Raw genomic sequence first — 18,696 nt, 5'->3', positions numbered from 1 at the left:
AGTCTGAAAACTGAAGTAGCTTAAAGAGAGTTCCAAACATGGAACATTTTTCAAGCCACTTGAGGCTTCCAGTAATGCAGGGCAGTTGTCTCATACCAGGCAATGAAATTATGTCCCACCTGAAGACAGTCACAAACGTCAGCATGGTTGTTTGTGACACAGCAGAATTCCCAACAACCTGTTGGCTGAAGAGCTGGTATGACTCGAATATTGACTACTGATTTGAATAAGCAAGTGGCTTACAGAGCCACTTTTAAATGCCTGATAGGCATTTAAAATTGGTATATGCAGTGAGTGAATTTGACAGATTTAAAGTGATCAATTGGGTACCCCAGGGACCGTTCCTTGGGCCACTGTTGCTCATCGTGGGAACCTGACAGGTGATGTACAATTGTTTTGTTGAATAGAACATAAACAAGGCAATCAGGAATGTGTAGCAAATGATAATCGCTATAAATTCATGTGTAAAGTTATGCACTTTGGCATGATGAAATTTCCAACAGCATATTAGTAAGATTATGCTTGGAGAGATTGATGAGACTAGTAATCTTGGAGTTATAGTAGATATCAAGTTACAATTCACCTGTCATATAGCAAAAATTAGAAAAGTTTCATTGACTGTGTTGTTGCTAGTGGTATCTTCATGCTAGGTTGAGACACAAGAATATATGTAGAGGGGATTTGGAATCAGAAGTGAACATCATTTAGTTTTGAGCAAGATAAACTGAATATCTTATTAAAAGAAAAGAGTGCAAAAAGTTTTAAAATGGAGCAATCAAGCTGCTTTAGGAGGTTTGTTCTAATGAACAAGCTCTGAACCAAGAATTTGAAATCATTCACCAAGCATTTGTAAAAAATGACTACAATAAAAAAAAAAAAAAACAGTTCAAGATTCCTTCATAAAAATGCCATTAAAAGCCAAAAAGATTACAAGAATGCCATACCCTACATTAGGGAATTTCAGAAAAAATAGATAGAACACTACTTAAATACAACATCAAGACAACCTTCAAATCCCCAGCAAAATTAAGAAATTTACTTAGCTCATCCAAAAATCCACTTCCAATGTACTTTTAACCTACCTTACATAGGGGAAACAGGATGCACCATCCCAATCAGAAAAGATGAACACAAATGTCACATTAAATACCTCCACTATGGTAAAACAGGCCTATCAGACCATGCACTCCAAACATGCCATAGAATTGACTGGAAAGGTACTAAGTCCCTACACTGCAGCACCAAAACCTGGCTTGAAAGAAAATTCAAAGAAGCTTGCGAAATTCTGAAACATCATCCAGATCTGAACAAAAATGATGGATTAATTATTCCAAGAATGTGGAAGACCCACATAGCAACCAGAACAACCCTAGACAGAAGAAAATCTCAATATGAAAGGACTGTAGAAATCGTTTAACAAGGATAGCAAACCCTTATCCATGGATTTGCTATCCTCGGTTTCAGTTTCTGAGGTCAGTCAACCTTGGTCCAAAGATATTAAATGGAAAATTCCAAAAATAAACAATTTATAATTCAGCAAAATGGATATTAGATTCAACATTATTTCAAAGCTGAATGTTTGTAAAAACTATAAAAGTTTCGTAAGTTGACCTGAGAGCTTATGAGAATACAATCATCGGCATCCCAGAGTTGCCTTAGCTACTTAAGTCAAGTAGGTACAGCAACTTGAGGATGTCGATGATTTTATTTTTGTAAGCTCTCAGGTCAACGTACGAACATCCAGTTTTGAAATATGTTGGATCTAATATCCACTTTGCCTATGTAATTTTACATTGCCGAAATGAAGCTGTATGGCTCTTTCTTTTAATAATAGACAATTCGGCTGATCCCAGATGGTCCACCTTTGCAACAAGTTGCCCTGGTGTTGGACTAAGCTACACACATGCTGAGGTTGCTAAGATTCCATTCACATTCAGATAACTTTATTACAGTATGTTGTTATAATTGTTCTATTTTATTAGTTATTGTTGTTAATCTCTTACTGTGCCTAATTTATAAATTAAACTTTATCATAGGTATATATGTATAGGAAAAAACATAGTGTATATATAGGGTTCGATACTATCCACGGGATTTCTTGGAACATATCCTCCGCAGATAAGGAGAGACTACTGTAGTTCCGTTTTTTTTTCCCCCTCACCGGAGGTCAGGCTAGGATAAATGATTAACAAACATTTAGATCATTTGACTTTTGTATATTGAAGTAGCTTGTATATTGTACATATGTATGTTTTCCTATTTTGGAGAGAAGAGGCTAGGAATAAGAAAAGTCTCATTGACTATGTTATTGTTGATAGTGATGTTTTCTCCCTGGTGCAGGACACCAGAGTGTACAGAGGATTTGAAATTGGAAGTGATCACTATTTAGTCTTGAGCAGGATAAAATTGAATTTCATATTGAAAAGAAAAACATGTAAGAAAGTTTTAAAGCGAATAAAAGTTGAGCAGCTCTCAGATGTGAACTGTAGACTAAAATACACAAAGATTATTGAAGAAAAAATGAAAGAGTTTGAGACCAGGAATCAAACCTTGGAGATTCAGTGGCAAACTCTGAAGAAAACATTGATTGATTCTGCCAGAGAGGCATGTGGTGAGGTTGTGTGCAAGGATAAAAAAATCAGAACTCCCTGGAGGACACAGGAAGTTAAAGAGGCAGTGAAGGAAAAGAAGAAAGCATATCAAAAGTTCCTGGTAAATAAGTCAGCTTTTACTCTTACAGAGTACAGAGACAAATGTAAGAAAGCTAAACAGTGTGTAAAACTAGCTAAACAAAAGTCATGGGAGGACTTTGGCAAGAATATAGAAAATAAATATCAAGAAGGTGGCAAAATATTCTGGAGGTTGTTGAAGAAGCTTAGGAATGGAGGAAAGAGTGCTGTAAAAGGAATTAGAGATGATAAAGGTGACATGAAAACAGAAGAAAAAGATATCCTTGAAGTATGGAGTAATTACTTTGAAAAACTGCTAAATGAAACAAGCAGTGATGACAGCACAGTGATAAAAAACACTGACCAGGCATGCAGTCAGGAATACATATCCATACTTGAAGTAGAAAAAGCCATCAAAGGCTTGAAATGTGGAAAGACAGCAGGAGTAGATGATATTCGACCAGAAATGCTGAAGCATGGTGGTATAAGAGTCTTACAGTGGCTGCACTGCATAGTTCAGAAAGCCTGGACAGAGGGACGAATTCCTGATGATTGGAGTAGAGCTCTCATAGTTCCCATATATAAAAAGGGAAATAAAACTGAATGTGAGAATTACAGAGGTATTTCCCTACTGAGTGTTCCTGGCAAGATCTATGCAAGTATACTTGAGAAACGGTTGAGAAGAATTGTGGAAGAAAAGCTTGGTGAAGAACAAGCTGGATTCAGGCCAAATAGAGGCTGTCAGGATCAGATCTTCACTTTACGACAAATAGTCGAGAAAGCATGGGAATATAACAAAGATCTGTATTTAAGTTTTGTCGATTTGGAAAAGGCATATGACAAGGTGCCAAGAGAGAAGCTATTCAATACGCTGAAGTTATATGGTGTCAATGGGGCATTATATCAAGCAATACTTAGTCTTTATTTGAGTTATAAGTCAGCAGTTAGAATTAAAGGAAGTACAGGAAGATGATTTAATGTTAAATCTGATGTGAGACAAGGATGTACATTATCCCCTCTGTTATTCATTATCTATATGGATCACATTATGAAGGAATGTGGTATTAAACCTGATATCAAAATTGGAGATGTTAATGTCAGCTCTTTGCTTTATGCAGATGATGTTATACTTCTAAATAAATCCGCTACAAGTCTGCAAGATTCTCTGACTAAATTGAATAGCTGTTGTAATAGATATGGTATGAAGGTCAGCAATAAAAAGACAAAGACAATGAAAATAGGCAGAATCATTGAAAATGTCAACTGTGTTGTGAATGGAGAACCCGTGGAACAAGTAAAACATTTCAGCTGCTTAGGCACAATTTTTACTGAAGATGGTAAATTAAATATAGAAATAGACAACAGAATCAGCAAAGCTGGTATGGTGGGAAGTCGATTGAATAAATTCATATGGAATAAAAAAGAACTTAGTCGGAACACTAAATTAGCTGTATCAGATCCATAAGTTAAAACTGGTTTGAACACTGTAAAGACAGTGTTCAAACCAGTTTTAACTTATGGATCTGAGAGCTGGATCAGAAGTAAAACACTTGACCAAAGACTAGAGACCGCAGATATGAGAGTCCTGAGAAAGATTAGAGGCGTGAACAGATGGCATCAATGGCAATATCATATTAAAAATGAGGATATTAGGAAAGAACTTGACATTGTTAGCATCTAGGAATGTGTTAGCAGAGCTAATCTCAGGTGGTACGGTCACTTAAATAGAATGGAAGAGGAAAGATTAGCAAAACCAAGTGTTCTCTGCCAGGTTGGCAGGAAAACGACCCAGAGGAAGACCAAGATATAGGTGGATTGATACGGTACAAAGTGCCTTAGACGATAGAAATATAAGATCTGATAATGTTGGAGTCTTGACAAGTAACAGACTGATTTGGAGGAAAATTGTAGATAGGAAGTTAGTAATGATGTAATTTTTTCATGTAATACTGTCATATCCTGTACACCCCTTGAGGGTACATGGTAGGAATTTGATGATGATGATGATGTATATTTTCCTGATGATGACTTCAATACTGAGGTTGAAACGATTGTTACGTGCTTAAGGTTAAGTAAATAATTATTCTAACACGTGTTGTGTCTTCATAAATTCTTCACTATGAAAAAAATGAAAAGGTTAAAGATAAGAATCAAACCTTGGAAACTCACTCACAATGATTGATTCAACTAGGAAAATTTGTTGTGAAGTTGTCCAGAAAGATCAAAATGTAAGAACTCCATAGTAGATTCAAGAAGTTAAAGAAGCAGGTTGAAAAAGAAGAAAACATATTGAAAATTCCTAGCAAGTAAATCAGCATGTGCTATGAGAGAATATAAAAAAAAAAAAAAAAAAAAGAAACAATTCAGTGTGTAAAAGCAACTAAACAAAATTCATGGGGAGACTTTGGTCTCCCTATGTTCAAGATGTTCTGGAGACTTAGAAATGGAGGAAAGAGTACTCTAAAAGGAATCTTAGATGATAAAGGTGACACAAAAACTGAAGATATTCTTGATGTTTGGAGTAAGTATATTGAAGGATTACTTAATGAAACAGTGCTGAAAGAGAGTCAAAAGAGTAACTATCAATACTTGAGAAGGATATCAAAAGCTTGAAATGTGCTGTCCAGGTATTAATATTAATTTAGGTAATTCCCGGAATTCAAGCCTTGAATGAATGAATCATGCATTCAATTTAATAATAGCATTGAAGGCATGAATTCCATGGCAATATTATTATTTGCAGAACTACAAATAATATTATTACTGGCAAGATTGTTTATTTTTTTTAAATTTAAATTTTAACCCTCTTCATGAAGAAAGACAGACCTGAATAATTGTGAACCTTTTAGCTTAATTTCCAGTATATGTGGATATTTACTTCTGGGTGCCATGGTGTGTGCATGTGTGTGTCATTCCATTGAATTTCATCACTCAAGAATGCAGTGGGGGGAGGGGGGGAGAAACTGAAGACCTTGCACTAGAAGCCAAGTGACAATGAGGAAAACTCATTTTGATGTGTGATATGACCAGTAATATTGATATGTCACTGCTGTTTTCAAAGGGGAATAATTTTGCTATGCTAAGACCTGAATAATTGTGAACAAACTTTAATAATAACATTAAAGGCATGAATTCCATGGCAACATTGTTATTTGCCAGACTACAAATAATATTATTACTGGCAGGATTGTTTATTTTTTTTTAGGGCAAGTCCAGTGATCTTATTTGGAGGAAGGGTATAATGTTTTATTTGTTTTGCAGAGAATGGAATTATATTTAAAATGCATGTCATAGATAAATTCTAACATGCACACACACAAGCGTGTATATGTACAGTTTGTATATAACATGATTGGACAGCAACTTCTACTGTGGTATTAATATTTTGTTTTATTGGGGGGGAGGGAGATATTTAAATAATCGATGACTTCTGTCTACTGGTGTGAGACACTACTAAGGAGAAGCATGAAATAGCTTAAATTCCTGTAGTCAGTAGCAGTCCAGGATTGTTTACATTTTATGTGAGATTCTCACAAAAAATACTTTCATTAAACCTTTTAAATGACTCATTTCACATATGCTCAGTGTTATCAAAACATGAAATTGAAATAATAAATACATATACCAGACTACCTCTAATGCTTTCTTTTACATTTCAGGTAAGGGAGGATACGGTGAAGTTTGGCGAGGTGTTTGGAAAGGAGAAAATGTAGCTGTTAAAATTTTCTTTTCTAGAGATGAGGCATCATGGATTCGTGAAACAGAAATATACAGCACAGTAATGCTGCGCCATGAAAATATCCTTGGTTATGTTGGTTCAGATGTTACTTCCTATAATTCTTGTACTCAGCTTTGGCTGGTTACCCATTACCATGAGGCTGGATCTCTATATGATTATTTGAATAGGTCGTCTCTAACTGCTCATGAAATGATGGTGATTGCACTTTCAGTTGTCTCTGGACTTTCCCATCTTCATACAGAAATATTTGGTATGCAAGGAAAACCAGCAATTGCTCATAAAGACATTAAGGTGAGAAAAATAAAAAAAATACTGACTTGTTCTCAATAAGGACATCATGTATAAAGTTGATTTCTTTATAATAATGCTGTTTTAAATTCTTTCTGCTATTTATTGTCTCAAAATGTTAGTGTATCATAATACACTGACATTTAAAATCATGCTCAACAGGGCCACTCTGTTGAGCATGACTTTAAATGTACCAACATGCAAAAACAGATTTCACAATTAAGGTGTTAATAACAACCAGGGGATACTTTTATTGGACACTTCAGTATAACTTCTATATGCTACTATTTTGTAAAACAAAATAGTTTGTGTTGATACATGTGTGTGTTCTAATAATGCAACATATCTAAAGCATAAGTTAAGGGGATAAAAATCCCTTCTTGTTTTTCAGCCAGTAAGCGAAACTAAGATCGAACACTACGATCTGTAACGTTTCATGCCGACGAACTGTCAGCGTATCCAAGCGTAAGTGACCACTTGGTAGTGCCACACCACGGCAACTCGTTGCAAAGGTGAAGCAAGCTTCCTCACTGTTCTTGATATTTTCACATAATGTAAAACACAGCTCTTAAGAGATGTAGTACTGTTTTACATTATGAGGAAAGGTCACTACCCAGACCGGTTTCAACCTTTTTTGAGGTCTCATCAGTGAGTAGCTAGACCTAGTTAATATCAGAGTTTAAGTGAAGAAAACTTACATACTTTTGCTATACGATTGACCGAAAGGTGTGTCACTAGTTATTAGTGTTCGATCTTAGTTTCGCTTACTGGCTGAAAAACAAAAAGGGATTTTTATCCCCTTAACTTATATCAACCTCGCCGGGAAAAAAAAAATAGCCTTTTGGCTTTTCATCTTAGTTATACTATGTTATAATGTAATATAGTGACACACCTTTCGGTCAATCGTATAGCAAAAGTATGTAAGTTTTCTTCACTTAAACTCTGATATTAACTAGGTCTAGCTACTCACTGATGAGACCTCAAAAAAGGTTGAAACCGGTCTGGGTAGTGACCTTTCCTCATAATGTAAAACAGTACTACATCTCTTAAGAGCTGTGTTTTACATTATGAGAAAATATCAAGAACAGTGAGGAAGCTTGCTTCACCTTTGCAACGAGTTGCCGTGGTGTGGCACTACCAAGTGGTCACTTACGCTTGGATACGTTGACAGTTCGTTGGCATGAAACGTTACAGATCGTAGTGTTCGATCTTAGTTTTGCTTACTGGCTGAAAAACAAGAAGGGATTTTTATCCCCTTAACTTATATCAACCTCGCCGGGAAAAAAAAATAGCCTTTTGGCTTTTCATCTTAGTTATATCTAAAGGATATTTTATTCCTGTTTTTCATTTAAATATTGGCATCTGCACCTATGTTAATCATTTCAAACTATGCCAGCGGTTAATTCGAGGTGGATGAGCCTGTTTTTGCTGTATGTTAATATGCAAAATGTTTTGAGCCTCCATATCTCACTCAGTATCAATGATGGCCTTTGGTCAGAAAGACCTAGGTTTCAGATCCATTTAGAATATGAATAACTTGTTCAGAACTAAAGGTGAGTTACCCAGTTGCATACAGAGGTGGTAGATTTTTTTTCCCTCCAGGTGTTTCATCCCTCAAAACAAGCAGATTGGCCAAGAATACATGCAGTTTATAAACAAAATGTTTAATCTGTTTATGTGGAGTGGGGTGGAGGAATTACCAAGGTGATCACTATTGAAATTCTGCTTTATTTTTTGTTTTGGACATTTAACAAGATATTCAAAATAATTCAAAATACATATCAGTATTCTTTTGAAACTTGCGAATGTTGATTTTAGTCAGAACACATCATCATCAATTTCCTGATATGTACCCTCAAGGCAAATACTGAATACTATGATAATACTGCATGATTACATTAGTAATATCTCTTGTCAACAATTTTTCTCCAAATTAGTCTGTCACTTATCATCAGCTTGATTGCCCTACATGGGCCCTGGCCTTCTTCAGAAACTTCTGCCAACCTTCCTTATTCATTGTCAAACTCCTCCAATTTTTGACTCCTAAAACCATATTATCTTGCATCACTCCATCTTCCCATCTTAATTTAGGTCTTCCAATTTTTCTTTTTCTTCTGGCTTAGCATTAAACATGTTCTTAACTATTCTATTACTATCCATACATATAATGTGTCCAGCCCAACTTAATCGATTTATTTTTATGTATTTAATAATGTCTGGCTCATTAAATAATCTATATAGTTCATGGTTATGTCTTTTCCTCCACATACCATTCTCTTGTCCTGCTTCAAAAATAAAGCTAAGAAACTTTTCTTTCAAACAGACCTAGCAATCCTTCATCTGCCATTGATAATACCCAGTTTTCAGAGGCATAGGTTAACACTGATCTTACAATTACTTTGTACATCATTATCTTTGTTTTTCTTGATACCAGGTGCGACTTGAGGTGTTTCCTAAGTCCACAAAAGCATCTATTTGTGGAAAGAATGCATCTCTGAATCTCAGTACTGATATAATTTTTACAATTAATTTCTGATCCCAAGAAAAACAAAGACAATGATGTACAAAGTACTTGTAAGACAACTTTTATCCTATCCATTCTTGGGGCCTTATTGTTCTTAAGTTTTTTTAATAGCTACCTCCACTTCTGCATCTGTTGGTACTGGTTCAACATCTTCTAGGTCTTGGCTCTCTTCCATATCATCTAATTGTTCAGATATATTTGAATTCAGTAGTTCATCGAAATGCTCTGCCTAGTATCATTTCATTCCCACTCAAAATTATACTGTCCTTATCCCTACATAACGTTGTTCTAGGCTAGAAATATTTCCAACTACTATTTAACTTTTGATAGAAAGATCTGCTTTCATTCATACTTCTGAGATGTTCCAATTCCTTAAGTTCATCCTCATAGTATTTCTTCTTTCTATTCTTATGCACTCTTTTTTCTTCTTTTCTAGCCAAACGATATTCCTCCACAGCTTTATGAGTGTGGTTCCTTTGCTGCATTTGTTTATATGCCTCATTTTTTAATACAGGTACATGTTCACATTCGGCATCAAACCAATGGTTATACTTAACTCTACTGACTTTTCCTAATACTATGTCTGCTGTTGTCACTATGACATCCCTAAGAACATCTCAAGTTTCATTAACACTCTCACAATGGTTAGACCAGGCAGGTTTTCACTGATTCTCTCACCATATTTGGCTTTAACTTCTAATTCCTTCAATCTTTCCTTATTAAACTTTCTAGCATGGGACTCATATATCTTCCTTGCATTAGAGATTCTGCTTTTAATATTTGATATAATCAAATAGTGATCAGAATCAATATTTGCTCCTTTGTAGGTTCTAACATCAATCAAATTGGATAGGTGTCTTGCATCTATTAAAAGATGATCAGTTTGGTTAAAAGTGCCTCCATCAGGACTTCCAGGTCATTTTATGAAAATCTTTATGGTTAAACATTGTATTACCAATAACCATATTTCTTGAAGAAGCAAAGTTGATCAATCTAGTCTCATTATGTAAACTATATTTCCTAATGGTTGGCTTGTGTGTACCTCTTTACCTATCTTGGCATTTAAATCCTATAATAATTTTTACATCTCTCTTTGGACATTCCCTATAGATCTTATCTAATTCATCATAAAACAACTCTTTTTCAGCATCATTCTTTTCTTCAGTTGGAGCATGTACACAGATAAAACTGTAGTTAAAAAACTGTCCTTTAATTTGTAACCTACACATTTGAGGTGAGTTTGCTTTGAAGTGATAAGGTGTTTTATCCTCTTGTTTAGAATGAAACCTGTTCCAAACACATTATCTTTCTTTTCGGGGCTATAAAAAATATGATTTTTCTTTTCCATAATCACCTCTCCTGTCCATCTCATTTCTTGTATAGCCATAACAAGTATCCTGTATTTATCCAATTGCTCCAGCAGCATTTTTAAAGCTCCAGATCGGTAAAGAGAAAGTATGTTCCATGATCCAATTTTCAAATCCTTAAGACATTTGCCATTTTGTCGCCGTTTAGTCCATCCAGCAGTCATGTCTTTAGATTTCGTAAAAAGATGTTTTTTTCATGAGTGAGGTTGTCAGCCCAGCCCCCAACTTGGAGGACCAGGCCTCCATATTTATGACCCCTGGAGACAGGGTGACCCAGCTATACCCCTAGACACTGGGTATCCATTAAGTCACCTCATATGACATGCATGGACTACAGCGGGGCTATTCTTATTCCCCGGCCACCGCACGGGGACTGTCACTTATCACTGCTCCTGTATTTTCAGATCTATATTTCTGTCTTCTAATCTACTTCTGACTGCATCAGCCCACCTTGATTTTGATCTTTTTCTGCTTTATTAGCAGAAAAAGATCAAAAACAAGATCTAATCCAAACAGTATGTTTATCAATTTGGATTAGTTCTACTCACACATTCTTGAATGTTTACAATGTATATCTTCATTTTTAATATGATTCTGCAACTGATGCAGTTAGTTCATTCCTCTATTATATTTCCAATTGTTAAATACAAAGATCTGTATTTAAGTTTTGTAGATCTAATAAAGACAAGAAGAAGTGCCAAGAAGAAAGCTATTCAAAACACTACAGTTATATTTGTGTCAATGAGGCATTATATCAAGTGATTCTTAGTCTTTATTTAAGTTGAAGTCAGCAGTTACAATTGAAGGAGATTTAATGGGAAGGTGGTTTAATGTTAAATCTAGTGTCAGACAAGAATGTACATTATCACCTCTGTTATTCATTATCTATATGGATCACATTATGAAGGAAAGTGGTATTAAACCTGATATCAAAATTGCAGATGTTAATCTCAGCTCTTTGTTTTATGTGGACAATGTTATACTTCAAAATAAATCTGCTACAAGTCTGCAAGATTCCCTGACTAAATTGAATGACTATTGTAATAGATGTGGTATGAAGATCAGTAATAACAAGATAAAAACAATGAAAATAGGCAGAAGCATTGAAAATGTCAACTTCATTGTGAATGGAGAACCTATAGAATAGGTAAAATATCTTGGCTACTTAGGCACGATTTTTAGTGAAGAAGGAAATCAAACTTGCAGAAGAATCGGAAAAGTACCATGTGGGCATAAGTGGCATTACCGAAGCAAAGAAGGCAAAAGCAGGTGAGATCTTACTAAATAATATAGGATATTATTTTGGGCAATAATGATCAAGGAAAGGTAGACGTACATGATGATAAACTTCTTGATTGGAAAGCAGTTTCAAGTAGAGTGGTCTGGACACACTGCAAAATGGGAAAATGGAAAATTACATTTATTTGTGCCTATGGTCCCTCAGATGTTTCATCTAAGGAAGAAGTTAAGGAATTTTTTTGAGTCATTAGAACAAGCTGATGACAAAGAAAATGGAAGAAGTAAAAAGAGTCCATATTGGAGATCTGAACAGCTGCTGAAAGAAAGGACAAGAGGCCGAGTGGGATGGAGAGCACAAGATCATCAAGAGTCAAAAACAGCTGGATAGCACATAACAACAACATATAGAAATTGGGGAGGGGGGGGGGACAGATTGAAAACCTTCCAAAAATTTGGGAAATTATATTTGTTTGGTTCAGAAATGATTTTAATAATTATTTTGATATTTGTAATGCTGTTGAAGTTTAATTTGTATCAATGAATTTCTGATGTGAGTGCTTTAGGTGCTCTCAGCTTATATAATGTTCTTGTATTCCATATCCAAAAATCATAATCTAATAGTTGTTCTTTGAGTTGTACCCATTTGGTCTGTCCAGTTTGAGGCTTTTTCTTTTCAGGTTCCTTAGTAAGTAGTAGCTTTCTGGGTCTACATGGACAGCCCTAACAGGAAACAAGTTCCATGTCAGGGGTTCCCTCCATCTGCCACACAGGGATGCACCTGGTAGGTGCCTTTGAACCTATCATAGTTTAATTAGAGCACTTCTAATGTAGGCATAAAAATTAAACAAATCATCTTATCACTGAAGAGTTATAATTATAATTTTTATCTCCTCAAATACCTACATACATATAGCCAATGAGAAGACATAGCCAGTTTTGGTCACATTATGTCTCTGGTGGCAAACATAGAACAAGGTTGCTTTGAAAAATTGTAATTTGATTATGTGAGACTCGTTAATTTAATATTCATATAATAATTAATATAATATTCAGATAATAGATAAATCACTATATATCAAGTACTTAATGAATGCTTATATTAATACAAATGTACATCTATAAGCAGGGGGTGCTTAAGGGTCAAAGCTGTATAACTGAGAGGAGACCTCCACATAGCCTTTACAGGAATGCGGAGAACCGACCAGGGCTTCTGACCTAATGTCCAATCCTCACCTTCTCGTGGTGCACCCTGTTGGGTATCTACTTTGATACTGAACGAACGAGGATGGGCTGGCAATTTGGGATTTAGCCGACCAAATTGTATTCTTATTGGTTAAACCAAAATAAAAAATGATGGTACAACATGACAAAATTTCATGCCGGCTGGGGCGTCGCCCGGTTAAACAAGGCCCCCGTTGTTTTCGCCAGGGAACCAGGGCGAACAGCGAAAAGTCAGCTACTGGAACAAATCTGAAAACAAACCCCAACTCAACATCACCAGAGTTAAAGATCGGTACTATCAACGTAAGAAGCCTGAATGGCAAAGAAATGGAGCTAGCTGAGGAATTAGATAAGTACCAGATCGACATAATAGGGGTGACTGAAACAAAAAAGATCAAAACTGGTGAGATCTTTCTGAGCAATAAATACAAAATGTTATATTCAGGCAATGACAATCAAGGAAAAGAAGGAGTAGCCATAGTATTCAACACAAAATACGAGGCTAATCTTCTTGAATGGCAGTCAGTCTCAAGTAGAGTAATGTGGGCAAATATGAGAATGGGGAACTGGACAATGAGACTTATTTGTGCCTATGGTCCCACAGAAGGTTCTACTAAGGTAGAAGTGGAGGAATTTTTTGAGGCTTTAGAAAAAGCAACTGACACAATGAAAAATGAAAAGTTGGTCCTTGTTGGGGATCTAAATAGTAGAGTAGGAAATGATTGTGAGACATACAAAAATATTTTGGGAAAATTTGGAGAAAAGAGCAAAGCTAATAATAATGGCAAATATCTGTTGGATTTCTGCTCAGGACATGGACTGGTTATTACTAACACCATGTTCCAACATAAAAATGTGCACAAATTCACATGGAGAGAAGAGGCTAGGAATAAGAAAAGTCTCATTGACTATGTTATTGTTGATAGTGATGTTTTCTCCCTGGTGCAGGACACCAGAGTGTACAGAGGATTTGAAATTGGAAGTGATCACTATTTAGTCTTGAGCAGGATTAAATTGAATTTCATATTGAAAAGAATAACATGTAAGAAAGTTTTAAAGCGAATAAAAGTTGAGCAGCTCTCAGATGTGAACTGTAGACTAAAATACAGAAATATTATTGAAAATAAAATGAAAGAGTTTGAGAACAGGAATCAAACCTTGGAGATTCAGTGGCAAACTCTGAAGGAAACATTGATTGATTCTGCCAGAGAGGCATGTGGTGAGGTTGTGTGCAAGGATAAAAAAATCAGAACTCCCTGGTGGACACAGGAAGTTAAAGAGGTAGTGAAGGAAAAGAAGAAAGCATATCAAAAGTTCCTGGCAAATAAGTCGGCTTTTACTCTTACAGAATACAGAGACAAATGTAAGAAAGCTAAACAGTGTGTAAAACTAGCTAAACAAAAGTCATGGGAGGACTTTGGCAAGAATATAGAAAATAAATATCAAGAAGGTGGCAAAATATTCTGGAGGTTGTTGAAGAAGCTTAGGAATGGAGGAAAGAGTGCTGTAAAAGGAATTAGAGATGATAAAGGTGAAATGAAAACAGGAGAAAAAGATATCCTTGAAGTATGGAGTAATTACTTTGAAAAACTGCTAAATGAAACAAGCAGTGATGACAGCACAGTGATAAAAAACACTGACCAGGCATGCAGTCAGAAATACATATCCATACTAGAAGTAGAAAAAGCCATCAAAGGCTTGAAATGTGGAAAGGCAGCAGGAGTAGATGATATTCGACCAGAAATGCTGAAGTATGGTGGTATAAGAGTCTTACAGTGGCTGCACTGCATAGTTCAGAAAGCCTGGACAGAGGGACGAATTCCCGATGATTGGAGTAGAGCTCTCATAGTACCTATATATAAAAAGGGAAATAAAACTGAATGTGAGAATTACAGAGGTATTTCCCTACTGAGTGTTCCTGGCAAGATCTATGCAAGTATACTTGAGAAACGGTTGAGAAGAATTGTGGAAGAAAAGCTTGGTGAAGAACAAGCTGGATTCAGGCCAAATAGAGGCTGTCAGGATCAGATCTTCACTTTACGACAAATAGTCGAGAAAGCATGGGAATATAACAAAGATCTGTATTTAAGTTTTGTCGATTTGGAAAAGGCATATGACAAGGTGCCAAGAGAGAAGCTATTCAATACGCTGCAGTTATATGGTGTCAATGGGGCATTATATCAAGCAATACTTAGTCTTTATTTGAGTTGTGAGTCAGCAGTTAGAATTGAAGGAAGTACAGGAAGATGGTTTAATGTTAAATCTGGTGTGAGACAAGGATGTACATTATCCCCTCTGTTATTCATTATCTATATGGATCACATTATGAAGGAATGTGGTATTAAACCTGATATCAAAATTGGAGATGTTAATGTCAGCTCTTTGCTTTATGCGGATGATGTTATACTTCTAAATAAATCCGCTACAAGTCTGCAAGATTCTCTGACTAAATTGAATAGCTGTTGTAATAGATATGGTATGAAGGTCAGCAATAAAAAGACAAAGACAATGAAAATAGGCAGAATCATTGAAAATGTCAACTGTGTTGTGAATGGAGAACCTGTGGAACAAGTAAAACATTTCAGCTACTTAGGCACAATTTTTACTGAAGATGGTAAACTAAATATAGAAATAGACAACAGAATCAGCAAAGCTGGTATGGTGGGAAGTCAATTGAATAAATTCATATGGAATAAGAAAGAAATTAGTCGGAACACTAAATTAGCTGTATACAAGACTGTGTTCAAACCAATTTTAACTTATGGATCTGAGAGCTGGGTCAGAAGTAAAACACTTGACCAAAGACTAGAGACCGCAGATATGAGAGTCCTGAGAAAGATTAGAGGCGTGAACAGATGGCATCAATGGCAATATCATATTAAAAATGAGGATATTAGGAAAGAACTTGACATTGTCAGCATCCAGGAATGCGTTAGCAGAGCTAATCTCAGATGGTATGGTCACTTAAATAGAATGGGAGAGGAAAGATTAGCAAAACAAGTGTTCTCTGCCAGGTTGGCAGGAAAACGACCCAGAGGAAGACCAAGATATAGGTGGATTGATACGGTACAAAGTGCCTTAGATGATAGAAATATAAGATCTGATAATGTTGGAGTCTTGACAAGTAACAGACTGATTTGGAGGAAAAATGTAGATAGGAAGTTAGTAATGATGTAATTTTTTCATGTAGTACTGTCATATCCTGTACACCCCTTGAGGGTACATGGCAGGAATTTGATGATGATGATGATGATGATCTATAAGCAGTAGACATAAGATACAAAATATACTTACATTAGAAATTAATTATTTAATGAAAGTGAATTTTCAGTTTTGTTTTTCATAACCATTTTCATTGCATGATAATACTAATATATGATGTTAAATGCAGGAGGAGATCTGAATCTGCAACCATTAGAATTCAAGGAAATGGCATCTTCTAAACACTGAATTTACTGAAATCAGACTAAGGTGTTACACAAAACCCATTTTCTGTTAGTAAGATTATTTTGAAGAAAGCTGTGAAGGTCATTATTATTATTATTATTAAGAGAGACCTCCAGGGAGTCAGAGACTCATCGAGGGAGGCCACATACTACACACACCAGCTATCATACTTATTGTTGAATTCATTCACACTGCTTGCACTCACAACATCCAATGGCAGTCCATTCCAATCACACACCACCCTCTGAGAGAAAAATCTAGCCCTCACACTCTTCTTGGCAGCTTTTATTCTCAGCTTCCAAGGATGTCCTTTCCCCACCCTCCATAAATTGAAAAATTCCATGAATTGAAATCCTGTATGACCCTTTCAGAAGTTTGTAAGTCTCAATCATATCACACCTCTTTCTCCTGTTTGCTAGTGTCTGCAGTCTACAAATTCTCAATCTGTCTTCTTAATCAGTATTCCACAATTCCGATATCATTTTTAACACATTCCTTTGTACTCTCTCCAATATATCAGAATCATAATGGAGACCAGACCTGTGCACAATAGTCCAAGTGAAGTCTTATCATTGCCTTGTAAAGAGGCAAAATAACATCCTTATCTTTACTTGTGAACATTCATTTCAGCATTGCAATTATCTTTTGAGTTGTATTTGCAATCTTTGCTACAAGGCCACTAAACTTCAACTTCCTATCTATTAACACTCCAAGATCCCTAGCCTCATTAGTTTCTTCTAGCCTAATCCCACCAATATAATATGATAGTTGATATCTAATCATGCCGAAGTGAATGACTTTACATTTACTGATGTTGAACTGACACCCATTTTCCCATGCCCACAATTCCAGCCTATTCAAATCATTCTGCAAGTACTGCATATCAGCAGCATTCCTGATTACCCTACTATCTTTGCATCATCAGCAAATAACTGTGTGTCACTTGTCAAATCCTTCCCAATATCATTAATATACAGATTGAATAATAGTGGGCCAAGCACACTGATCCTTGTGGTACACCACTTGTTATTATTTTTTTTTATTATTAATCTTTGTACTGGTTATGGGCAGTACTACCCTTACATCACGTCCAGATTTGATATAGGCTAAGCCTTTACAAGTGTTTTACTCTTCTACTTATCATTGTAGTCATTCTCTGGTGGCAACGCCATGCCACCAGTGTGCCCTGTAGGGTCCTCAAGGAAAGAACTTTTATATCCTTCTGTGTAAGCCCAAGCTCTGCACTCCATATGCCATGTAAAGAGATGGTGGCGCTGGTAAACCTTGGCTTTGCTCCATACTCCTCCCATATCTTTCTAACTAGATCTTGGTTATTCTTATAATAGTTTATCTTATTATTATGGCTATAGGCTAGTGGGTGCCCTGTTCCTAAACCTTGCAGACTCAGATCCCCTGTATACCGCTTTTTGATATCTGTCAGTCAGCCATCCTCCTATCCATGCTAATATTGTATAACCCAGTTTATGCAGCAGTCTGCCATACTATATTCTGTCAAAAGCCTTACCAAAATCCAAAACTGTCATGGTGTATCCATTCCCCTTGTCTAGTTCAGTGGTAACATTGTTATAGAATGTGAGCAAGTTGCTAAAACATGACCTTCCCTTAGTGAACCCATGTTGTTCATTATCAACCCATTTCTGAATGTGGGCCCTAACCAATTTTTCCAAGATCTTCACCACCACTCCTGAGATACTAATTGGTCGATAGTTGGATACATCGGTCTATGCACCACCCTTGTGTAATGAAATTATCATACATTCCTGCAGAATGTTCCCTGTTCTGAGACTCATATTAAACATCCTGGTCTAGGAATGGCCAGTTCAACTGAACACTCTTTTAGCACATGTACTGATATTCCATCAGTCCCTATTGATGAATTCTTATTCAGTTTGTGCAACAGCTCTAATACCTGGGCTCACACACTTGTGTTTCTTCATCTAGTGAAGAGGTAACAGTGAGCTCAATGTTGTGTTCACCAGGTTGATAGCTTTTAACAAAATGGGCACTAATTAACTGTACAACCACTTCTGCATCTTTAACTCTCATGCCATCTGGATTTAGAATAGTTATTCTTTCATATTCATTCTTTCTTTTACTTGCAGTATATCGATAGAATTCTTGTTCGTTGTCTTTAGTAAGCAGAGCCAGTTTTCATAATCAGACTTTGCTTTTCATACAACA

The 18,696-nt window shown here is 36.0% G+C and overlaps 1 protein-coding gene across 2 annotated transcripts in view; it reads left to right on the top strand.

Moving 5' to 3' along the window:
• LOC150099077 (activin receptor type-1-like) overlaps positions 1–18,696 on the top strand; it is a 201,119-nt gene that overhangs the window by 139,692 nt on the left and 42,731 nt on the right. For both annotated transcript variants that reach the window (XM_090404904.1, XM_090404905.1), the window contains exon 6: positions 6,329–6,699. In XM_090404904.1, the coding sequence (XP_090261030.1) occupies positions 6,329–6,699 (371 nt within the window). The remainder of the gene's footprint in view (positions 1–6,328; positions 6,700–18,696) is intronic.

This window comes from Typopeltis vanoorti, chromosome 15 (assembly GCF_054136105.1).
Source record: "Typopeltis vanoorti isolate ZY-2024b chromosome 15, IOZ_Tvanoo_1.0, whole genome shotgun sequence".
NCBI lineage: Eukaryota > Metazoa > Arthropoda > Arachnida > Uropygi > Thelyphonidae > Typopeltis > Typopeltis vanoorti.
The sequence above is the reverse complement of the archived record's forward strand: the minus strand, read 5'-3'. Positions and strand labels throughout refer to the sequence as shown.